The sequence below is a fragment of the Vanacampus margaritifer genome, chromosome 5, assembly GCF_051991255.1.
Source record: "Vanacampus margaritifer isolate UIUO_Vmar chromosome 5, RoL_Vmar_1.0, whole genome shotgun sequence".
Taxonomy (NCBI): domain Eukaryota; kingdom Metazoa; phylum Chordata; class Actinopteri; order Syngnathiformes; family Syngnathidae; genus Vanacampus; species Vanacampus margaritifer.
In genome coordinates, this window is record NC_135436.1 from 10,924,545 (window position 1) to 10,950,856 (window position 26,312).

Sequence of the window (26,312 nt, forward strand, 5' to 3'; positions counted from 1 at the left end):
AAGTCCATTGACTACAATGCAATCGCGCCGCCGGAAACGTCTCGCCCGCTGTTGGTGTGAATGTAGCATAAACTATGTTCTGATTAGATTAGGGTTTTTTTAATCCTGAAGTCTGCTGATGCAGATTGTACGAGTAGCTACACAAAGTTAAGAAACCAAGTTTGTCTTTGTATGTGGCGTGGCTCAGTGGTAGAGTGGCTTTTTCGCAACCCTGAGGTTGTGGATTTGGTCCCAGATAAGTGCGACCATGTCAAATGGTCCTTGAGCAAGATAATAAACCCCCAGTTGCTCTTTGATGCTGCATCACCAGTAGGTGAATGAGTAGTCAAATGTAAAGCACTTTGAGGATATCATCTAACCCAGAGGTCTCCAACCCTGGTCCTCGGGGACCGGTATCCAGCCTGTTTTCCATGCCTCCCACAGCCAACACAGGTGATTCATATCATCAGCTAATCAGCAATCTCTGGAGAAGGCTGATAACGATCTCCACCTGTGTTGGCTGTGGGAGACATGGAAAACAGGCTGGATACCGGTCCCTGAGGACCAGGGTTGGGGACCTCTGATAACCCAAGCATCCAAGTTGAGTAGTATGTATACTTGAGTAAATAGTTGAGAGGCAGTGATCACTGACAAGAGGATCACAAACATAATTCATAACACAATGAGACTATTGTGGCCTATTACCCACTTCATTGTGTACACTTACAGATTTTACAAATTTGAAAACAAAAAAAATATCCTCTGACTAAAAACTTATATTATATTCTATTCTATTCTATTCTATTCTAACCCTAAATTCATCAGTAAATGTGGTGCTGAAACATTCAACAGTTTACAGGCGTCGTGTTTCTAAAGGCAGCAGTAAATAGCATCATCAACATCAGCAATTTGAAGATGCCAGATGCTCAGCATTCAAATTGTGCTCAGGAGAGTCTGACAATGAGCTCAGACCCCTGAAAAGGCAATTGCAGAGGAAGAATAAATGGATGAGGAGCAGGGGGATAACTTTTTCCCCCCTTGTCGTACCAGAAAATAAACGCAACAACTAATGTGAACAATTGCTTTTCAAACACATGTAAATCTGTTAGTCATTTTAATACCAGCATACAATATGCGTATGTGAAATGAGCTTCTATATAAAAAGTGACATGCTCCGTACTGAGGTCTGTGAATCTTCAGTGTCACACTTTCCTCAATGACCTTTGCTAAATAAAGAAATAAAAAATCTTGAGAAACTAGTTAATCAATACACAGTATGAGCAATACAATTAATTCAATAGCAATTACATAAAATAATAACTTAACCAAGCAGGTAAAAGCTTGCCTAAACACACTTATTACTCTACACTCACAATTTATTCTAGCAATCAGTGACGTGCGGTCAGGGCAAGCAAGGTAGGCACTGCCTGCCCCAGGCTGGAATGAAAGTTGAAACCGTTTAGCTTTTTTTTCCATTTATTTTAATTATTTCTTTCATTTTAGAAAGCATACACTACCTATAGGTTTAAAAGTGACAACATTTGGTGATTTTCATACCTCAATTAAAAATGACTCATTACTTCGTCTGGCCTGCAGGCAAAAATGTTGCAAAAATTATCCTCCTGAAGGCACACCGATGCTGTGCTTTTCCCAGCCCTGGCCGCGTAGCGAGGTGTGTTCGCACATGCGTAGTCATTTTCCCAGTAGAAAAGTCCCTTACGCAAATACGCAGATCGCTACGCAGCCTTTTTACGTCGCTGTATTTTATTCCTATGCGAACGTACGTTCGGACAGTGCATCCGTGAATTCAAAACACACAGAAAAACAGCACAGTAAGATGACGCCACTCTGGAGAATATAAAACTATTTTCATGTCTTTCTTTCGAAGGATGGGAGACCAACGCTTTAGCTACCGGATCTTCAGCAAAGTAAGGGACAAATAATTATTTGTACTTTTCACAAAGAATGGTGCAAAAAGAAAGATTGGCTTTGTGGACGTGCTTCGATCAACTGGCAGTTTCACTTTACATGGTGTTTGGCATTACTATTGCTAGCTTGATTTTGTGAATTAGGCTGTTTTGCAGGGAGATATTCACTTTATTACATTCTTTCCAGGCGTCCGGGTGGGTTCAAAATTGTCCGTTCTTCGTTGTGTGGCAATTGGGAGGCAGAGTGCACTGCAACGTTTACCGTGGCTGGCAGACTGCGCACTGGCTGACGGTGGCCCAGAACTTTAGCTGAGAGGCAAATGTTGAGCTGCTGCAGGTGATGGGTACGCACCCTGCTCGAAGTAAAAAAAATAAAAAGCTTGCGGAGCAAAAAAAAAGCAAGACTTCAAAAGAGAGTAATGTTTTTTTTTGTTATATTTTCTACCCATACAGAGAAGGCATATGTTTAAAAAGTTTGAACGTATGGCATCTTGTATCTGAGTATCAAGTATCTCAAGGTCGGGCTGAGTGTCCTCTTTTTTGGAAATGAAAATATGGTCACCCTGGGATACGTTGTACACTCGCCTGCCGACACAAAAATTTGTAATTGATGCGCGAGTCTCAATTTGCGACTGCCTGCCTACCCAAACCTAGAGCTGACTGCACACCACTGCTAGCAATGCTTATAAAATAATAATGAATGCACACTATTTCAATCACCAATTATCATTTGATTTAGTGTGGGGTTGGGGTTAAGAGACCAATGGCCCACCTCAGACCCTGCTGGTCACTATACTTTGTTTCGGCTTTGTCGGTTTTAGTGTGTGTGTGTTTATTTATTTAAATGCATATACCGTATTTTCCGCACTATAAGGCGCACCTAAAAGCCTTTAATTTTCTCAAAAGCCGACAGTGCGCTTTATAATCTGATGTGCCTTACAGTATATGTGGATTATTATTTGTTAAGTAAACTCCATCTAGTAGATGCTTAACACAACCCCAGCAACTACAGTAGCTTCTATTCTATGCGCCTTATAATTCGGTGCGCTTTATAGTGCGAAAAATACGGTATGTGAATTTGTTTAATATTCTGGTTGTCTGTAATGTTTGTTGACCGGCTAACAATAAACAATTGTCCGCTCCATTTTGGGGCTGTCACATGTCTTCAGTGGGTGAGTTGTTACACTTTTATTTGTTTATATAATTCAGAGGATACCTTTTCTTTATTCTTGTAAGACAGTTAACCATGTTTACATTTACTTAAAACATTGCCTGCATAGTTAACAAATGTTTTATGATGACAATAACTAGAGTCTGTGCTGCATTAAATCAATTTACATTGCATGTTATGTTATTGCTTAGTTGTTACAGGAAATGATAACCGGTATGGGGAAAAGTTAAAACCGTACATTGTGGTTAGCTATATTAATATATAAAGATGTTTTTTGTGACAAGAAAGTGTATTGCATATTGGTATAGTGTTCCCTTACTATATTGTGGTTCATCTTTCGCGGTCTCACTGTTTTGCGGATTTTCATCTGTGACCAGATTTTTTTTTCATATTTTGCAGGTTTACTTCCCTTTTGTGGATTTTCTTGCCTTTTTTCTTCCTCCTAAGTCCAACAAGTAAAAAAAATATGATTTTCATTTGGTGGGTTTAAAAAAAAAAAAACGAGACATTAGAGTTCGTTGACCCCAAATTCCCGTCCCTTCAGCGCGGGTGAGTTTGGAAATATGCTCCGAGCGTGCTGCTTCACTCAGACCATTCACGGCACCAGCGGCAGCGGATGAGGATGGCTATTAACTACGTTGAAGTTTTTCTTTTTACAGTTTGATCTTCAAACGGCTTACCTTAAATAGTATCCTGTTGTCGCCAAAAGGTACAATTCTGGTGGATTCATAAGCCTTTTAAATCTTTCTATTCCGTCCTCAGTGTGTGTAATACACTATTGGGGCGAGGAAGAACCCAACTTCTTTATTAGTGGGGTGAGTGAAATGAAAATTATGTCTTTTATCAGTGGTAGAAAGACAAGTGTTGACCACATGACCATTTAGCGAGTTACTATCATTCAGAAACCGGAAACCGTGTTTTTTTTGTTTTTTTTTTAAAAAATTTTACATACTTGACCAATAACGAGGATTCAGATTCTGAGTAGACTACTGTATACACCAATACTGTACTTTTTGGGGGATATAGGAGAAGAAACAAATCAATAAATAATCTCTATCTAATAAATGTATGTATTTTTTTTGTGTGAAAACTTCACACCGATTTTTCTTTCTATATCAGTACAATGAGAGTGCCACTGTCTCCTACTGTAGTGGCTGTGCAATTACACTTCATACTAGTACGGTTAAAAATTAACAAACAAACAAATAAATAAATAAATGTTCCCTGAGGCCATAAGCACCACCGCTGGCATCACACCGAGCCCCACAAGAGGGGCGAGGGGGCTGCCTCCCCATTTTGAGAAGGACTGCTCTACATAACCCATTTACAATAATGTCCAAGCATACCACATTCCAAATACTTCAATCATTACACAACTATTCCCAAGTTTAGCCTAATCACAACCGTCTGCAGCAAATTTAGTAAGAGAAATGTCATTCATTGTCAATTTGATTATTGATGGGGGGAAAAAAAAGGAGCATTTAATAACACTTAAAGTGGCAGTCATGATGAGAATCATGTGAAGATATTAACAAGTCAACTTCAAATAATGAAATGCTTTTGAATCTTTTGGATGATTTATTAAAAATTGTCTTTATTAGTATTTTTTAGTCCCACAATGGGGAAAGTTGCCGTTTTAATTATTTTATCAATGCTACACATTACCCATATTGAAGAACTGGTCACATAGTCTGTGTTTTTTCTTTGCACATGCACATTCCCCGAGGCTTTTATTTCTACATGTGCAGACTAAATCACATTTTCTACAGTGTTTGTAATTGCCAACAACACTTTTACAATTGACAGTCCTCTTCCTTGAGATGTTTGAATGAAATAACGCATTTAAAGACCAAGACTTTGTGCTTCAAGCATGCAGTCGATACCAACGCAAAAGCTCTTAAGCAGCTCAATAAAACTCTGGCAACAATGCTCAGAGCAAAGAAAGCAAGGCATAAAAAGCAGTGAATCACAGTAAATACAATGGGCTTTTGGACACACTGCCATGCTGCCTAAGACTACTGCTGCTAAAAGATACAACATGGCAATTTTCCGCAGGTCAAACTCATTTGTGCGGCCAGGATTTTTCCATCATTAAAGCCATTATGCAGTCACCAGTAATGGCCCATTTCACTATAAAACATAACTAAAACTCTATAAAGCTAAACAAAGTTAGGAGGAGGTTGTTCTCAGGTTGAGTGTAATTGGAAGTTCATTTTCCTAAAATTGCTTCCTCAACTTTTTCATTCAATACATTCATCAAATACTAAATCTATAATTTAAAAAAATGTCACATACATCAATGTGAATAGGCAGAGGGGAGAATGTAGTATCCAGTGGTGGACAAACTCAGTCCTCGAGGGTCTTGAAGGTTTTGGATGTTTCCCTTCTCTAACACAGCTGATATATGATCAACTTATCAGCAAGCTCTGCATAAGCCTGATAATGATCCTGTTGATTGGAATCAGCTGCGTTGGAGCAGGGAAACATCCAAAACCTGCAGGACTCCGGCCCTGGAGGACCGAGTTTGCCCACCACTGATCTAGACCCAACATCCCCCAGACACATGTCAATGGTGCTCTTGAGCAAGACACTAATAACCTGAACTGGGCGTGTTTGCTGTCTTCACTATGGTCATTGGTTAAATGCAGAGAATTTCAATAATATGCGTACCTTGGGTGGTGAGTGTCATCTTGATTCTGGGACCTCCGGTGTATGTTAAGTGCAGATGTTTTGGTGCACTATTCCTGCTACCTAGTTATGCTACTCCATGTACTGTTTGTCTTGGCTGCCAGCATCTTTCAACCTGCTGTGATGTGTTGCACTAGCTGTGTTAAAAAGGAGAACTTTTCCGATTAGAATGAATCCGAACGGTCAAACGTAATAAAAATGCTGCATAGAAAACACCTGGAATGAAAAGATGTGATCCGAATATATTAACATTCGGAATCAAAGGGGTTGTAAATTATTTTTGCCAATCCAAACAAAAGTCATGTAAACAGTTCAATCAGAATAGCCAGGCTGTGTCCTGTCTTGGCGTAAATGTCGTCGTTTCTGTAGTTGAGAATGGCAGCGTCCTACCAGAGCCTTTCTGTGTGTCAGAACTTGTTTTAAACTGCCTGTAAGTTGTTTTTAGAAAGCCTTTGTTTTGATAAAAGTGTTAAAAGAATCACTGCTACTGTACTTGTTGGGTGACAGGTAAAAATCAACAATGCAAGTATGGGGATTCAAACCTTGCGCTACAGATAGTACTTCTGTCTATTTTGCTCTGTCTATCTTAGAATATTAAAGAGCTCTGTAATGCTGCATTAATTTTATGCTCTCACTCGTTCACACCTGACAGAATATTTTTCTATTCGTTGGAATAACCACTTGAGTACAACCTTGGATGAAATTATGGGAATGATGACTTTTCTCTGCGGGAAATTCAGAGTAGGTGTCTAAATTGAGAGTATGCATACGCAGTGTGCAACCAAAAGGCAGACGTTTGAAGTGATCTGTCTGATAAAATTAGCCCTGGGTGCTGCACCTGGAAGTTTAGGCTCAGCTGTGCATCTCTCTCTAGAAACAGACATGCTCGTTTGGTGTGTTGAGGTGACCTCTTTGAATTTCAGACAGCATCTTTGATCATCAGACAGCTGCTGTCCAACCAAAACACACATACACACAGTCCTAGAGCAAGTATATTTCTGGATAAGTGTGTTTGCGATGCAGTGTCGAAATGCAAAAATAATTCAATCTTCTAGTTTTCCAGTTAGCTGGAATTCATAAATAAACAAGGAGGTCTAATATGAAGGGCAAGGGGGTATTATAATTATTTAAATAATTGAAAGTTATGTTTTTTTTGTTTAAGAGAATTTCTTGTCCAGCCAAATAATGAAAGGCATCACCCAAATTAAAAATCTATGGTAAATGGACTGCTTTCTACACCATATGGTGCCCAAAGCGCTTTACAATTGAAGTCTCACACACACTCACACACACACACACACACACACACACACACACGCACACACACACACACACACACACACACACACACACACTAGTGGTCGGCTGCTACCATGCAAGTCACTGCCAGGTCCACTGGGAGCAAATCGGGGTTCAGTGTCTTGCTCAAGGACACTTCGGCATGGTCACCAGGGTTGAGGATCGAACTCACAACCTCTCAGATGCATGGAAGACAACCACTCTACCACTGAGGCATGCCGCCCCAAAAAACACCCACTCACACGTGTTTCATGTGTCTACTCAGAGTCTGAATAAAGCTAAATAAATGAACCCACAATTAACTGTAATTGAAACTTAAGACCTTAGGAAACAAATGTATGTACACAATCTACAGGAATTACCATATCTGTGGGTGACACAAATTATTTTCCTACCTGATCTAGTTTCCAGTGGAACTCGGCAGGTCTGAAGGTGTCCACCTGAGTAAAGTCCCTCCTTAGCAGAAATACTAGGCGACAATTGTGGACATACAGGGAGTAGTGATGGCGATTCATCTCTGAAGGTGGGAAAGAATTAGAGGATTGGACACAAATCAACACACTTGCTCACTGTCGGGGCAGGCCTCTTCTGGAATAATTAACTGAAAATTCTTGCTTAGAGCAAAGTCAGCGGTTTGGTTGCTGACTTTGTCATGCAGCACCGTTGCAATTACAAAATTGAATTAAAAATAAACAGTATTTAATCCCTGACTTTCCCCCAAGATTTATAATATACACCACAATGGGTTTGTTTCAGAACAGTTGGACTCTATGACGCAGACTGTTTGACTGCTTTTGATGTCGTCAGTGAGGGAAAAAAAAAAAGAGTGGATATGCAGATAATTCAAAAAAGGTTCGGCTATTACCGTACATTTTTGTTTGCCTGGATTATTGTACGTTATTGTGTTGTTTTATTAAAATGTGGTTTGGATACATTACAATGTAAAATTTCATTCTAGAATATGTAATAAACTAAAGCACAATGTTAGTAAGAAAAACAGCTGTGATGATCAAATTGCAGAGCCCACAATAAATGTGTTTTGCTCACGACTGAAAATGTGATAAATGTGACGAATGCAACAAACATTACAAATGTGAACATAACCAAGAAAGATGAGCACAAAAGGATTTTCTTTTTACATGAGCTGAGTTGAGGTGTTTACACTCACCTGTTTTATCAGAATTACAAAGAAGGGTCTCCTTTTCAGCCCGGATACCAGGACTGGGCCCATGCTTCATCCAGGTTGCTATTGTGAACTGGTCCGTCAAGTTCTGGGCCACCACCCAGTCTGGGATTTTAGCCGCTTGGTGACCATCAAACCTGAAGATCAAGTCACTGTCTCTCCCGCTGTCCGTCATCAGAGACGCTGTCCAGTTAGTGGCAGCGGAAGGGGCGGGCAGAAGGTCAGTGCTGCCCGATGAGGCGCCTGGAGTCATTGCCATTGCAACACAAAGATTTAACAGAAGAATGGAAGAGAATTGTCATAAACAATCACAGTAGATGTGTCGTTTATTGCTCCAACCTTGCCTATGATGACTTTAATGAGTAAAGCAGATGGCACAGCTTAATACATAATCAATGGTCCGGGATTGATAGAGTATGTGACTATTGATTCATGGCAAATTAAATTGACTTTCCAAAGGAGAGAGATGTGAGTCAAACACAATAAAGAGAGGCAGCAGCAGTCTGTTGATGAGTTGTAAAGTTACACAAAAGACATGCGCGAAAGGACGGGCTAAACCATCCAATCAAATAAATTGTTTACTTCTGTTTACTTGACCTTTATATTATTCTGCTAAGTACTCATCATCACTCCATTGTATTGAGTCAAACTCTTTTCTCATCTTCCCTTTAACAGCAACTCTATCATCTGTGACATTCATGACACAATAACCTCAATATGTTGAGTCCTGAAAAGTCTTTGTACTATATGTCACCTTGACAAACATTTATTGCCATATCCTCAGCGTATTTAAATCACAGATACAAGTGTGTGATTAAACTGTCAACACAAAGACAATGCGGATCCGATCACTCCCGTTTCAAACAAAACATTTACACTGCACCATATTTGATGTTTGCTCTTGCCTGTAACATGTTTTTTCATGCCGTACATGAGACAGCCTCAACATTCGCACTCTATTAATTAGATTCCCTCGATAAATAAATAAGCATTGACTTTCTCATCACGCTGCTGCAGCTTTCCCTCCGATGTTGTTGGACATAATCTACAATTGATTAGGCTTTAAAAAGGCAATTAAAATGTGTTTTTCTTGAGATATCTGCAAAGGCGTCTTTAGTGGAAAATCATGCATGCGCCGAGTAGGCAGTGAAAGGAATGCAGAAGTAGTTGTGTAATGAGTGGAATTTACTACTTTTTTTCCCAAATATTCAAATAATTTAGTCAAATATAAAGACAGCAACCCAGTTCCATTCAGAATGATTGAGTTGCTTTTGTATCAGCCTGCCATCTAACAAACTAATCAATCAACAAAATGGCGACCAAAGTATAACCGTTCGACTCGCACTTACCTGACAATGTTGGCACCATATCTTTCAATTGATTAAGTATCAATCAATCTCAAATTTCAGTCAATTTAAGTACATGAGGCCTTTTTCTCCTGCCATTCACATTACATAATTAAACAATGTCACCATTCAAGTTAACCTTCTGTGAGGTTATATAAATCAATTTTCAGGGGGAAAATGTACTTTTTGAACAATAGCAGACTGTAGAACCCACCACATAGTTTCTGCAGGGACTTCTCAGAGTAAGTCTCACGATCACATCCCTTCCCAATGTGACTGGTCAGCAGCTCCACTGTAGTTCTCGCAGATGACAGCGGCCCACCACAGGTCTCCAGATGCATTTTGGGAAACAACTGTTTGCTTCCTGTTCCTGGCTCATAATCAACTCGTTTATTCCAACCTAGAGAGATGGAGTTAGAACAATACAGCGTAAACATATGATGCTAATTGCATTCAGTGCCCTGTTTAATATGTCTTGTTTCTTTTACCTCTTCTAATTAGGTGTGTTTTTAACTCTTGAGTGAGATTATTTGTCTGTTAATCTAAGAGCCCATAGGTGTGTTTTTAACTCTTGAGTGAGATTATTTGTCTGTTAATCTAAGAGCCCAAACGCTTCAGTAAAATAAAGGGTATGGGTTAAGGCAAGAACTATTGGATTTATTTTCTTAATCTTTCTGTTAAAGTTTCTTTGAAATACTTCACTCATCCATTAATCATTTTCCGTACCACTTATTCTCATTAGGGGCATGGGTGAACTGTAACCTATGTACATGTTTTATCTCTCTTGCCATGCTATTATCCTGTGCTGTACTGATATTTTTGTTTATCCCTTAATTATTAATATTTTTCATTTGAGAATTTATGTTTGCTTGCACAGTCTCTCTGGGAGACAAGAGGATAAAATGGAAATTCAGGTGCATTCTGCTCATTATGCTAATTACGCTAGAGATTTTCAACACTAAATCACAAGCATATCGGCTAAGTATTTCAAAATGAATGACTGTCTATCCTTCATTTTATCCACTCAACCACCAATCTATGTGGCATGTTTATAATAGTTTTGGATTTTTCATGATAGTTAGTTTTTTGTTTCCTTTTGTCTCTAATTAGTTTTTAGAACGATTCGTTTTTATTTTTGGGAAAATGCTTTGTTCTTGTTGAGTTTTTATTTGTTTTAAAGATTTATTTGTTTAGTTTGTTTATTTATTTGTTTTAGTTTTTTTTATTTTTATATATGGAGTATTTGGTGAGTGCAAGATTTAAAAAAAAAAAAAAGCTCACAAAGTACTGTGTAATAAAGTTACAAAAAATGCAATTTTCATATGATGTGATCTCCCGTCTTATGTACAGACGTACAGCAGTACCAAAATAAATACATTTAAAACGAACCTTTATGATACTTACAAAGACGAAAATTAAGGACCTTTTTGCTATAATTATAGTTTTAGTTAGTTTTAATAAAAAAAACAAAAAAAAAACACATTTTGTTAATTTTATTTTATTCCGCTAACAAAAACACTTTTCAATTTTAGCTTTCATTATTCTGTTAGTGGGCGGCACGGTGGCTGACTGGTTAGCACGTCCGTCTCCCAGTGCTGAGGACATGAGAACGAATCCGGGCTTCGGCTTTCCTGGGTGGAGTTTGCATGTTCTCCCCGTGGTTGTGTGGGTTTTCTCCGGGTACTCCGGTTTCCTCCCACATTCCAAAGACATGCATGGCGGGTTAATTGATTACTCTAAATTGTCCATAGGTGTGATTGTGTGTGTGAATGGTTGTGTGCCCTACGATTGGCTAGCAACCAGTTCGCCTACTGCCCGAAGCCAGCTGGGATAGGCTCCAGCACCCCCCACGACCCTTGTGAGGACAAGCGGTTAAGAAAATGGATGGATGTATATTCAGTTAGTTTTCATTAACTATTAATAACATGACAATGCAGAGCATTATCACTTGTGAAATGATAGAGGAGCATCAGACAATGTTGACTGTCGAGAGGAAGAGAGATGTTTGTTGCTCACCAGTCTGTGGAATCTGTCATGTTTTGACTACCTCAAGCATTCACCACCTTAGCTCATACATCGGCTGCGCCTGTCTTGTAGTTGATTTACCACTTGCCGTCTGTGATTGCTGAGTGCTGCTCAAGCACTGCTACTCATAAGCTTGTCAATAGGTGTGATGGAGCAAACAATTGTGCCGAAAAGAACAAGCGTAGCCTACACAATGAATGAAAAACATGCACACAAATGGACGACTAGGATTGTTAATATGTTGATTACTTTGCTTTCATACTTATAATTCAGTCATTTTCTACACAGCTTTCGTCATAAGGCTTGCAAGTGAACTGGAACCTATAACTGGTGACTACCGTGATTTTGGAGGGGTGCGAAGAAGCCAGATTACCTGGACAAATCCCAGGTACCATGAGACTTGAATGCAAAGAGGCATCTTATATATTCCATTTCCTGAAATACATGCATGATTATGTCCCTCCAACAATTAATTACTGACCTATCACATTTTCCTTATTCTGATGACACTGGGGAACACTATTTTTTTTATTTTAGTTTTTACTTAAGTCTGACAGCTGTTTTTACCTAATTTTCAGGTGCATATTTCAAAACTGATCTAATTAATTAACTTAATTAAGTTACTCCAAAGTATTAAGTTTAATTAATTATGAGTTCATTAAACTTAACATGTTCACTTTGGATTACCTTTGACTTAATTTAATTCAAGTGACTATATTCACTTTGGAATTGGATCAATTTAATTCAATCGTGTGTTACCAATTGAAGCATTTTGGTCAACAATTCAATTTGTAATCTTAAATTGGTTCAACAATTCTCTTTTTAGAGTGTATAGGATCCCTATTTTCTTAAAATAGAAAATAAATGTGTATGTAAGTAAATAAAATAATACGATTGACTGGATGGAAGTTACAAGCTTTCAAAACTAAACGAAATAGAACTTACAGCGATACTCATGGTTCCAATGTTAAGAGAAAAGCCAGCACTAATCCTCTTAATTGCTCCTATTATGCTATCTTTGTGTTTGCATATATTGACAGTGCTGACCTAATCGGAGCTGCACACACCTGTCACCGCACGGCCTCAATTGTGACTGCACAAGCAAATTGTCACGTAACTGTAGATGAGTCAAATCATATATTCAGCTCTTCTTACTACAGTCTTATTGCAGCTTAACAGTGGAATTGTGCTTATCTGCAGAGTAAACTGCGGAGAATAAAAACTTGGCACGCTAAAAAAAAACTCAACTGTTTTTTTGTTTGTTTTTTCAAATTGTTCCTCAATGTAATACTCACTGACTGATAGGTATAGTACTGGGCACACCATCAAAATTTAACTGACCACATGTCAGCATTGTGTACTGAGGTAGCAGACAAAGCAAAAGAGAGTCATTAGCAAAAGGCTACAGTGAGCATATTTCATGTGTGGATGTTTATACCTGGAAACAGCCTGTTGTGGCAGTAACAGCAATGCTCCCTTTTCAATATTAACCCAAAATGCTTCTATTGATCCGAGACCTGTACAGTATTATGTTTTACTAATAACAAGCACTGTACCTGTACAAGATAATGATATGTTTCAATGAGAGTTCAGTGGACTATCGCACATGGTGTTATACAATGATTTCCTTTATGTGCAGTGATCCTCGGCTTAATAGGATGCGTTTTGCTTTCTACTGAGTTGGGTGCATGCCTGCAGGAGTCTTTCACAAAGCAGCCCCCAAAAATTCTTCTTTTTGTGAATATGAAAGAAAGATGAGAGGGTAAGGAAGCAAGGCAGACATGAAAACAGTCCTGTGGTGCTGAGTGCAGATGAACTACTTTTCGCTGTGGATGCGATCATTGAAGCTTGAGTGTGTGTGTACTGGTTTTATGTGCTTGAGTGTACCTTTTTGGTCTGGAAATCTTTGACTGCTGTTTGAAGTTTTCTTGAGAATAATGTGTTCTAATTTGGAGAATGTATGCATTGTTGTTGTTGTTTTTCAAATTGTGAACACAATTGAAGTTGTTCTCAACATATTTGCAACCGCCTTTGTCAAGACATATTAGATTGATTTATTAATTGAGGGTGGGATGATGTAATGTTGATGTAATCATCACACATACAAAGATTAATCTATTGTCATGTTTCTGATGCTTGATCATAATTAATGTATTAAATATATTTGTTACTTTTTTCAATCACAATGACTTGCAAAAACCTTAGAATTCATGAATAAAAAGTAAACATCAATAGAGTACCACAGTACTGTAGTTTCAGTCATCTGCTGTTAATTCATACATTGGCTAAATTAAGATGAATATATTAATAAGTCTTCTGATGTTAGTAACCTACACTAAGGTCAAAATATTGTACAATAAACCATTGCACGTCTTTCAGTAGATAAAGAGGCAGCGGATGAAAACAATCACATATGACAGTGACAAATTGTGTGAGCAATAAATAATGTTGGTGGTAGTAGGGTTTGTTCTCAGGTAAACCGTGCATTGTTTGCAACAGGGAGATGAGATTCAACTTTTTCTTTAGAGTCTTCAATTTTTATTTATTTTTTTTTTTTTTTTGGTGGGAGGAAATGAGAGTATACCTGGATAAAAACCCATACGCGCATGGTTGCCCAGTTATATTATGTTGTGTTTTAATGTGATTATTAAAACCCACGGTCAGGCAAGATTTCTACTAAATCAACAAGACTCGACTGGACAAAGTGCAATTTCTGCAGAAATTGCGTGGTAATGCTTAAAAGCTGAATGCTATTAGCTGAATGCTAAGATTTGAATGCATGTGCTTATGAAGTAAATTGAAAGATAAATTACTTAAGTATTCAAATGTAGTCCAAGCAGGGTTTGAACCCAGGTAGTCCGTGGTGGAAGTGAATTGCTCTAACCATTGTGCTAACTTGACTTTTTCTAAATCAAGGCTAACAGCGTATTTGGCGAGAATTTTTTAAGCAAGTTGAAATTCGAATGGTGTATATCGGAAGTATTATATGGGAGTTGTTACACGGCAAAAAAGTGTGGAGAATAAAAATGCTTCAGCATTCCCACAATTAATGCTACAGATCAGAATTCACAGTTATGAATAAAATGAGACATGGTGCAGTTGTCAAATTAGTTTGAGAGTGAAACTGAGAAAAGTCCCAGTGGGTCATAACATGTTGGTCCCTCACTCTTGATGTGGTCTCTGTGTTGTGTTGTGGTAATTGTCTCATTTTGCACCGCATGTGTGTTGGATGGAAACACAAAGTTCATGTTCTGTCTGTGCGCTAAAAGGTTGTCAGTACCTGCACTTGACCATCAGTTGGCCTCACAATTTCCATCGAAATGAGCACGCTGCCCCTTTTTCACCTCACTGAATACAATACCCCTTCATCCATCCCGACTGTACTTCTATCTTTTAACGATACAATAACTTAGGCTCATACCCACACTCGAACAAATAAAAAAAGAAACAAAAAACATTGCAAACATGCCTTTATTGACCTTGTTTTATGCTGGAAAAATTGAAGAATTGGAAAAGTAAGAAGCCAAGAATTAGCTCATTGATTACGAGGTGTATACATTTGTGTACCCATTGTATAATGAAGACACAATCTGAAGCATTATCTGTGTGGCCTCGGGTAATACATTATTTATACAATAAGTGGAATTGCATTAGAAAGCCTGTAATTATATTACAGTATTCCTCTTTAAATGCATGTTCTCTCTTGCATTGGGAAAGCGGGTAAATTAAGCAATTGTATTTGTTTGTTTGTTATTTGCGCCAGCTCCCTTTGATCTAATTTTAGGCGTGAGGAATTTCACGTTTCTTCTCATTCTGCTCATGATGGCAGAAGACTTAAGTGGACCACTTGGCATGTTTTTGATCTCCTCAGGGGATTTCCGAGGGAATCCACAGCTTGTTGGGATATACTCTGTAATCCCCCCCAGCATGTCTGCCGCAGGGTCTTGGCTCTCTACCGGGAGGTCCTCATGCACCTAAGTTTTCCCCAAAGCTCAAAGACATTAGCGAAGGCCAGAATCTATCTCTAACTATGACTGACAATGCCAACGTGGTGGATGTCAACAAAATACTGTGCTGAGAACATTACATTTGGTATCACAACCCTGTATATTGGACCTACATCATGATTTCAAATCAACTGAAATCCTGAACATTTTGCCCCCAGGCTGTCAGTTTATGATTCCTGGAGGACAAAAACGCTCCAGGTTTCATTCATCCCAAATACAGTTTATATATTTTAATGGCAACTACCTTTTATGTTGCTCATTTTCTTAGTTACTATTGCTTATTTGCACATCTGGATGTTGCGCTTTTTGCAGTCACTGATAATAATGGTCTATTTATGGTATTAACTCTAGACTGAATATGTGATAACAGTCATTATGTACAAGTATGATGTTTCCTTTTTTTAATTGTGTGACTTGTCCTTTCTGTGATCCCACTGCAGCATTACATTCTCTTTAAGGGACAATAAAGATTTGGTGATTGTGATTTTTTGACAATAAATAAAATGTTGAGACGAATACATGTTTCCCAAATACACGCCCCTCCAAAAGTGTTGGTACAATGAGCCCAATCTTACTTACTTTTACTGTGGAGTGAATAATTTGGGTTTAATTCACATCTGGATCCAACATACAATTTAGTTCCTGCAAAATCCCGTGAATAACACATTTTTTTCCATATAAAATGGATGGCCTAAGTTCGGTGTGCAAAACTTGTCAAGCTCGCAACAGCAGCAATGATCTATAACGAAAGGCCAACTTCAAAACAAAATCTTTCCAAATACAGTAACACGCTGATATGAGTGCCTTGTAAAGCTTTTATTTTGAACTTGTTCCCGGCAGCGTATTGCAACAGCTGACCTGAATCGTTTTTTCGATTCATGGCCTTTCACAGTGTTGCCACCAACAACAACAAAATGTTGTCCTGAAATCCAATTCAATCACAAATTAAGGACGCTGACTACTGTACTTATTGATGCTTTGCGCTAACAATGTACTACATAGTGTGATAGCGGCTAGCAGTGTTAATGGCTAGCAGTGTTATCAGCTAGCTGCTAATGTATATAGGCTAGTGATAGCCATCGGATTGCTATTAAAAGGCAGCTTAATAGACGAAAATGACTGCGCACTTTGATGCTGACAGCCTGACACAGCTGCCGTTCCAACTGATCACTTTTTAACAAAGCAGGCTTACTCAAATGTTCCATTTATGCCAGCAAAACGTGGTTCTGACGTGTTGTCTAAAATTTTACTTACTAATGTATCTCTGCTGCTAAGCAGATTTGAAATTTAAGTAAAAAATGTTGACTATCTAAAAATGAAAAGTTGGTTGCTCATTATTTTAGAAATAATGTGTAGGATGCCAGCAAATCAGGGGATTTGCGTATTATTCACAAGTAAATACAGGGAGTCCTCAAGTTACGGTGGAGTTCTTTAAATAACTTTAAAATGGCGTGATTACTGTGGGAAATAAACCAAAGAGAAGGTGCTACGATATTTACATCAAAGTACTTTGTACAGTAATTCTAAAAAACATATTTGCGTGACCCGGAAACGCCGGAACCAATGTTTTGTGTTTCCGCACGGACATTCATTGCCAACGGACGGCAGAGCAGAGCTAATTAAAACTTAAGCACAGAAATGTGACGCGCTTCATGGCGAGCCAACCTGCTAGATGAATGTCCATTGCTGGAGGTAACAACAACACAACTTTAAATAACTTTAAAATGGCGTGATTACTGTGGGAAAAGAAAAGAAAAGAAGGTGCTACGGACGAGGCACATCGAAACGATGTAGGTCGTGTACGATGTAGCTCGAGGACTCCCCGTAGAAAAAAAAAATTGGTAATGGTAAGGTACCATTTTGGCAATAAAACACCCAATTTCTTAGGTGAGGTTTCATTCTACAGCAAAATAAAGGCACTGACCTCACTGGTTTAATATGAGTGTATGTGGGTCTAAAATTTTATATTGCGTCTCGACTACACTGCATAAACGGACACCTTTTGACTAGCACACACACAATTGCATTGTTGATTTTACACAGTTGGAGGAAGTGAGAATGAATAAAGAAAAGTCATATGAGCATAGGAAGAAAAATCTGAACTGAAAGGCCAAACCCTGTGATTCAAACTGAAATCAACCTTGTTGCTGAAAGCAAGCTGGACCAATAGCATTGTACGCAAAGTTTAAAAAAGGTCAGCTTGGCTCACCCTGCAATTGTGATTTCACATTTAACAATAAAACCTTATTCTTTCATGTTATTAAATGAAAATGGGAAAAAAAGAGCCTCAGACAGACATTGTGACAGAATACTGGAAACTGTGCTTCTCCTCTAACACAACAGCCCCAAGGCCTATTAAAAATCCCCTGATCTGTGGCGGTGACATTTACTTCTCCCTCTCCATTTATCCCTCCTGCCAAGCATGGCTCAAAGGGACAAATGCCCTTTCATCAAGGGACACAGTATCTATGTTTGTATGTATCTGAAAGCCCCCCCCAAAAAAAAAAAAAGCACAAACATGTTGACAGGCTTGTCACTGTTGGCACCAAGAGATGGTGAGTCATTGTGAAAGCCCACATGAGACTTAGCTGCGTCATATTGTTTGTAAGACGTTACATGTTGCGGGTTGACATTGAGCATATACCCTCGCACCCAGCTCCCTCACATTCTCATATGTAATTGAAAACATTTGATTGTTTTAATTTTAAGAGATGTTTGGCAAGTGCGTATTTTGGGATCAACATTTATTTCAAGTTTTTGTTGATTCTCCTGAGTGTGGGCATCACTTTTTGAAGTTTGTATTTCCAATTTGCACTATCCTTGTTTGCAATTTCTTAACCCTTTGGCATGAAGTACAGGAATAGATGCACATGACAGTATGGTGTCCCGAACTGTCACTGTCACGCGGCAACCAAATACATGTTTGGACTAAAACTGAGAACAAATAAGTGAACAATTTATTGTGTTCTTTATCCGCTTTCGTCATGTTGCAAATCTCTGTTTGATTCTGTGACTTGATTTCTTTATTTTTTATTTTTGTTACTATTATTATTATATTATTATTATTATATATATATTTTTGTCGTCCGAGCCTAGTATTGTTATTGTATTTGTTGTATGTCTTATGTCTTTTAAATTGCTTTTTATTAAGCACTTTGAGTTGCACCTCTGCATTAAAAGTGCTATATAAATAACATTTGTACTTCTTTTTCTTCTTCTTCTTCTTATTGTTAATACAGTGGAACCTCGGAGTTCGAACGTCTCAGAACTCGTACAAATCGGACTTCTACCAAAAAATCGGAGTAAAAAATGCCTCGGAGTTTGACCTCATTCTCAGAGTTTGAACATACAAACAAACCAAGCAAAGCCGAACGTACCTTGATTGGGTAGCTGAGTGAAGCCGATCGATGCCGAATGCTCACGTTGTGGTAGTGGAGCCGCACCCGACTGTAAGCAGCAGGTGTTTTACCGCACCGGGTTCCCGCTACTTTCTTTTCCATAATGAGGGCGCAAATTGTCTCGCTCTTGTTCTGTCTGTAGTACTGTATTTCGGCTTACTTGGTTTGTTTTGCTCTGCCTGACTCTCTTGCGCTTCCTTTATAGTGCGCCCTCTTGTGCTCTGATGGATAAGCCGCACCTTTTGTATTAGCCACAGAGTCGAATGCAAGTGAAAAGTAGCGGCTTATAGTCCAGAAATTACTGTACTCGGTACAGGTTTCAATCTGAAAAAATTGGTATCGAACATCCCTATGACAAATAATTAAGAACTTAAGTTTGCCAGAAAGATGTTTTATCTTAATACAAAATACATCTGGTGTGACCATAAACACCTTAATGCCAAGAAATCCAATACATCAGTCACTCAGTCAGTGAGAGAAGAACAAGGATTGCAAACAGTTGCAAAAACACTTCGCTCTCTCTCCTTGCACGTTCAGCTGTTCCATTGCATCTACAGTTATTGTGCATACTTTTTAGTGTTGTGTAGTGTTGTGGCACTCAAACCAGACACTTTGCATTACTCTTGTTAGAGCTGTCATGATAGCTTTCTGATGTGCAAAGAGCCATCTTGCCTGTGTCAGGCTGCTCTTTCTAAAGTGCTGTTGATCACAGAAGAGAAATTTGACAGAACTATTCTTTAGGGAAGAAGGGAGAGAAACAGAGAGCAAAGCTTTGTGGGCCCGGCAGAGAAAAACAGGATGATGGAAGACAGCAAAGGGATTAGAAATGGAGAAAAACGAATCATGCTTACTTCAGCAAGCTCATTCCGAGAAACACACATAACAATGTAAATAATCACATCTGTGTTGCTGCACAGATTAAAAGAGGACAAACAGCTCTTCCTTTATGTGCCACCCTACTTCCCATACTTCTAAAACAGACAAAGGCAACAAACAAACAAAGGCATCTGCAGCTCTGAAATGCTCACAATTGTTGCACACAAACGAGAGTCAAAAAGACATCTTACCCCGCCAACCGGGTTTGCAGACAGGCTTGACGTCAATTCGGACGGGGACGCTGTGCAAGGCTCTCTTCTGGCCGCAGTCCCAGGCCGTCACCTGGATCTCATACTGCTGCTCTCGGTCATAGCTCAGCTTCTCTGTGTTTCGGATGTTACCTGCATACAGGTACAAAATTCATTAAGAAATACAGTAGAGTAGTACAGATTTGTAGAATAATTTTCCATTTATGATTCAAAGAGAGCCAAACAGACACGAGATTTGACTGCGATATAAATAGAGAGATGGTGAGAAGGAGGAAGCAGACGGGTGAACGTTAAAACATGACCTTCATTGTTGTACAGAAAATATAATGGATATTTTCCAGACTGAAGAAGCTTAATGTGAATAGTAAAAGTGTTTAATTATTTATATCATTTTGTAAATCTGAGAGGAAGCAGATTACCAGGTGATGAGGCCATGGCTACTTTTGCGATCCAAAGACACATTGTAACTCAAATGTTGGAACTTATTAAGTACATATAATTTCTCATTAAGTAAAAATGAATTTAAGTGCACTGTTTGACAAATTAAATTGACTTTTGTGTTCTCACCCCAGGGGAGTTTCTTTTCAAGGGGAAGAAAATGGTGTCATGCTCGCACAACAACAGGTCTGCAAACGCTAACCGTATATATTTTTTCCAATCAGCACAAAGCATGAATATCATAATTCATAGATGCATTGGAAGTGTACACCTTATTAAAATGTAATGATAATGTATTTTTATAATCACTTATACTGATGTTGCCTTGGCAGCTGCTCAGCATGAATGAGAATAAAGTAATGGTTTTGTGCATGAAAACAGTAAAACATTGGTTGAACCAAAATTATCGGAAAAACTAGTGAGAATTATTCATTCTTTTTCTTCAACCCTGAGGAGAGTGCAACACTGAGTACTTATTTACTTACTCATTTCCAACTTGTTTAAAATTAAAATTAAATTTGAAATCAGACTGGGATAAATATTCTTCGCTTCCCTACGGTGTGTTTGGAAATACGATCAGAGTGCACTGCTTCAATCAGTATTGGGTTAGTCAGGGTACCAAACGCACCCACGATGAGGGGACAAACATTTTGGGGACAACGAGCTCTATTGTTCTTTGACTCGTTTTTTTGTAAAATAAATTTCCCCCTCAAAAAAATCTATTTACACTCCGGAACAACTTTTTTTTTTCTTCGAAGAACACAAATATACAGTGCTTTATTTATGATGTGAAAATATTTACAGACATACTGTTGAAGAGTCCAAACTTTACAACAACAACAAAAAAAGAAAAGGGGAAACTATGTTGATTTTAAATTCCATGGTGTCAACAAATCAAGTCACCACTGTGAGGCATCACCTCTTCTTCTTACAACAGTCTGCAAACGTCTGGGGATCGAGGAGACAAGTTTCTCAAGTTTAGAAATAGGAATGCTGTCCCATTCTTGTCTAACACGCGTCTCTCTAACTGTTCAACTGTCTTGGGCTTTCTTTGTTGCACCTTCTCCTTTCTGATGCGTCAAATGTGCTCTATAAGTGAAAGAAATGGACAGCAGGCTGGCCATTTCAATACCCGGATCCTTTTCCTACGCAGCCATGATGTTGTAATTGGTGCTGCATGTGTTCTGGCATTATCGTGTTGAGAAATGCAAGATCTTTTCTGAAAGTGATGTTGCCTGGATGGGAGCATATGTTGTTCTCCAATCTGAATATACCTTTCTGCATTGACGATGCCTTTCCAGATGTGGAAGCTGCCCATGCCACACGCACTCATGCAACCCTATACTATCACAGATGCAGGCTTATAAACTGAGTGCTGATAACAACTTGGGTTGTCCTTGTCCTCTTTAGTCAGTATGATATAGCGCCCCAGTTTTCCACAAAGGACTTGGAATCGGGATTGGTCTGACCACAAAACAGGTTTCCACTTTGTCACACCATTTTAAATAACTCCTGGCCCAGAGAAACGCCTGCACTTCTTGGTCTGCTTTAGAAATGGCTTCTTCTTTGTACTGTCGAGTTTCATCTGGCAACGGCGGCTGGTAGGATGGATTGTGTTCACCCACAATTTTTTCTGAAAGTATTGCTGAGCCCTTTCTGTGATTTCCCTTATAGTAAGCATTCCTGTTTGCGATGCAGTGCCGTTTAAGGGCCCGAAGATCATGGGCATCCAGTATGATTTTAGGCCTTGACCCTTACACACACAGATTGTTCCAGATTCTCTGAATCTTTGATCGATGTTATGCACTGTAGATGATGATTACTTCAACCTTTTTGCAATTTTTCGCTGGTGAACACCTTTCTGATATTTCTCCATTATCTTTCTGCGCAACATTGGAGGAATTGGTGATTCTCTACCCATCCTCGCTTCTGAGAGACACTGCCACTCCGAGAAGCTCTTTTTATATTCCGATCAAGTTACCAATGGACCTCAATAGTAGTAACTGGTCTTCCAGCTGTTTTTTTTTTTACAAGTGCAATTGACTTTTCCAGCCTCTTATTGCTACTTGTTCCAACTTTTTTTTTTGATTTGTTGGCACCATGAAATTTACAATCAACATATTTTTCCCTTAAAATTATACATTTTCTCAGTTTAAACTTTTGAACTGTCATCTATGATCTATTCTGAACAAAATATTGAAATTTGGCACTTCCACATAATTGCATTCAGTTTTTAGTCATAATTTGTGTAGTGTCCCAACTTTTTGTGAATTGGGAACAAACACAGTATAATACACAGGTTTTGTTTTTTTCTGTGCGCTGTCTTGCCTGGGATGCCATCATAGACTAAAGTACAGCTTGCCCAGTCTTCATGTACTGAGATTGCCAGTGATAAGAGTCATGAAATATTAAACGGTCATATTGTTTTGCATTTCTAGTACAAAGTGAGGATGCATGAAAAACGTAAACAAGAAAGCACGCTGTGATAGTGAGTATGCTTATGAGCTCGGCAGGTGTTGCTGAAAAGGTAGTTGTGTTACAGAGGCATTCATGCCACTCGTATTTCTTGTCCTTAGGGTTATGTCAGCCCCACAGAGTTATTCCTCCAGATAATGTCGAACAGGCTGTGTCTTTCGGGCTGCAAGAACAGCAAGGCTGGCATGCATCACACTGTATATCTGTTTATTTTGGCCTCAGCCTCCTCCCCATTGTGACATTTTGGAGGGATTCTATGATATCAACTTTCCTCTAACCACACAATCTACAGTGACACACAGCACCTTATTTGCAGAGGTGGGCGTGCCAATGAATTTTGAGTGTCCGTCATGGTAAAACTACATCATATGGTGCCCAAAGCACGCACGCACACACGCATACACCCACACACACACACCAGTGGTCGACTGCTACCAGGGGCGCAGATGGGATTTTGGAACTGGCGGGGACAGACACTAAAACATTTTTATACTATATATTAGAGCTGACAAAAGACTACATTTTAATCACATCTTAGAATTTTGATTAATCCCGATTAATCGCTTAATAAAAAAAGACTTTTTTATCAAAAAAAAATTCCCACCAAATGTGTTCTTTTTACATTTAATGTTATGAGGACGTCTTCAACATTTTTTGATCTACTGCATACGCTCATTCTCTTTTTTTTCTTCTAGTCAGTTAATTACTTGCATAATTTAAAACGGAAAAAAATGACCCCAATATTTTGACATGAACAAATATTCTAAATGTGATACACAAACATTTATTAAATGCTTTACTTTAATGCATGTAGTTATGTTTTTTGCTCAAACACAACCTGTGCTACTTTAGACGTAGCATCCGCTGTCATGCTAAAAAATAATCTACGGTCAAAATCAAAATCAAAATAAATCTGCGTTAATTCATGATTAATGCGCAATTTTTTTTTGTGATTAATACATATATATATATATATATATATATTAGAGTCAGTCGATTAACATTTTTAATCACAGTTAATCGCATAGCTTCAATAATTACCTCAGGTTAATCGCAAATTAATCGCAAATTCTATATCTCAATTTATATCTAAATTTATAATAAAGTGTACAATATTTTTTTCAAATTTTTCATACTCTTGTTAACATTTAATTCTAATTTTTAACATGAAGTAACTTGTGAAATTCTGCGCATTTTAAAAATTGTAAAATACAACTTGAGACCCCAGTCCCCACAAATATATGCATTGTTATTTAATTATTTAGTTATTGATAACTTTTTTTATTATTTAATTTATTACTGTTATGTTACAGTGACTCCTTTGCACAACATTGAATGTTTAAAAAAATTTAAGTTCAATACAGATGCGCATTGTAAAATGACACGACTTTACTGGAAACAAACCATCAACGAGCGTCGTGTTCTTTTCATATTAAGAGCTTTCTAATTTTTAACTAATTAATTAATTTAATTTAATTTTTAAGTAACTTACAAACTTCTGCACATTTTTAAAATTGCAAAATGCAACTTGACGCTAGTCCCCACAAATATATGCATTTTTATTCACTTTATTACTGCTAAATTGTGTTATAGTGACTCCTTTTCAAGATGTTGAAGGCTTTGATTTTGTTAAATTCTCAGATGAGCATTGATTGTAAAGTGACGCGGCTTTACTGCAAGCGACAGTGAGCCAAGAGTACAACTATGTGTTACCCTTAATGAGCTATTTTGTGGAGTTGCTGAATAAAATAAGCTTTACATCTAAAGATCAAGTGGCTTGGGGTCACTCCAACTGACAAGATGGGCTCTCATCCCTGTGTGAGCCAAGAGCCGATCGGGCACCACTTGGAGAGAGAGCTGGAACAACCTAGCTCGTGGCTAACGGCTAACTGAGTACGTTCTTCCAAAGGAGGGAAACCGGCGGTAGTGCTACACAGTCCAAATGGCTTTTCCACGCTCACATTCTGCCCCTTGTTTTAGCTACAGTGTAGTGCAGTGCATTTCTATTGGGTAATTTTGGCATGGACGTTTCTGCTGCATCGTAAGTATTTCAATTTGGCTATCATTGAGTACATGTCAAGCCTTACCTATTCAAGGAGAAAAAAGAAATGTTACAGACTGTGTTACTTCTATCTTTCACATTGAGCAAACAACACGTTGCCGTTGTTGTTTTTTTACAGTGAAGTCTCATTGTGTGTTCAATCAAAAATCGGAATTTAAACCTCTAATAACTACTTTAGCCATAGTTGCGTACTCCCAGCGCTTCCCGGCCTTATAAATGCACAACAAAACATGTAACTATAATGTTTACATGATAGGCAGATAGCATATGCTTGGCTTGTAAGATTTGTCTGCCTCGCTGACTTGGAGATCCAAATTAAGGAAGAAGGTTGATTGAAATCCTGACTCAGAGATACAAGTTCCATATCCTTACTTAATTTCACCAACCTCGACCCTCCACAAGGCGTTCAAATTGCCGATATCGCGCACCTTGAGTGCCGGCTACCAGTGGGCGGCGGCTCTCCCGGGGGTTCGTTGCGGCAAGCCCGAATGGGTGCTTTGTTCCCGGTGTATGCGTCTCTTCATGGAGCTCATAACGTTCCAAGTTCTTCCCTGGCCCCGATACAAGTAGCTCGGGAAGATGGCTTATGCATAATTAAGCGGCGGGAAGGTCTGGATCACGTCAGGCGGATGCCTTTCTCCTCACTCCCGCCGGCCTCCGTTGGAAGCTCCAAGCAGAGTAATAGCAGCTGGGGGCTGGCCCGAGATATGCAAAAAGACATGGCGGACGAGCAAATGCTGTCGTGACCAACAGTGTTTTGCCGAAGTTGTTAGTTTATTGAAAATAAATAAATAAATAAAATTGTTTTCTACTTCTAATAGGGTGAAGTTTTGTTCATATGCCGTAGACGCTCTTCAATACCTTCCTATAGCCTGGGAGAATATCGACCACAGCAGGGAAAAGCCGCGCTGTGTATGATGAAGGCAACAAAATGTGTGCTCGCAGGCGCACACCGTCAAGCAAAAACCCTTTGAAAGTGGAGGGGACGGCTCATGGTCTTTATGAAACTGAGGGGGACACGTCCCCCCCGTCCCCAGTCCAACCTGCGCCCGTGGCTGCTACCATGCAAGGCACTACCAGGTCCACTGGAAGCAAATCGGGTTTCAGTGTCTTGCTCAAGGACAATTTGACATGGTGAGGGTGAAGATCGAAGCCACAACCTTACAGATGGGAGACGACTATTCTACCACTCAGCCATGCCGCCTTAATTCGTCATTTGTCAACTTTC

The 26,312-nt window shown here is 38.8% G+C and overlaps 1 protein-coding gene across 1 annotated transcript in view; it reads right to left on the reverse strand.

Annotated features, from left to right (window-relative positions):
- The window catches only part of LOC144052267 (calsyntenin-2-like), a 223,643-nt gene that overhangs the window by 55,863 nt on the left and 141,468 nt on the right, over window positions 1-26,312 (reverse strand). Inside the window, exons 5-8 of the mRNA XM_077566194.1 lie at window positions 20,092-20,241; window positions 9,809-9,994; window positions 8,234-8,491; window positions 7,461-7,582 (exon numbers count right to left, since the gene is read on the reverse strand). Of these exons, the coding sequence (XP_077422320.1) occupies window positions 7,461-7,582; window positions 8,234-8,491; window positions 9,809-9,994; window positions 20,092-20,241 (716 nt within the window). The remainder of the gene's footprint in view (window positions 1-7,460; window positions 7,583-8,233; window positions 8,492-9,808; window positions 9,995-20,091; window positions 20,242-26,312) is intronic.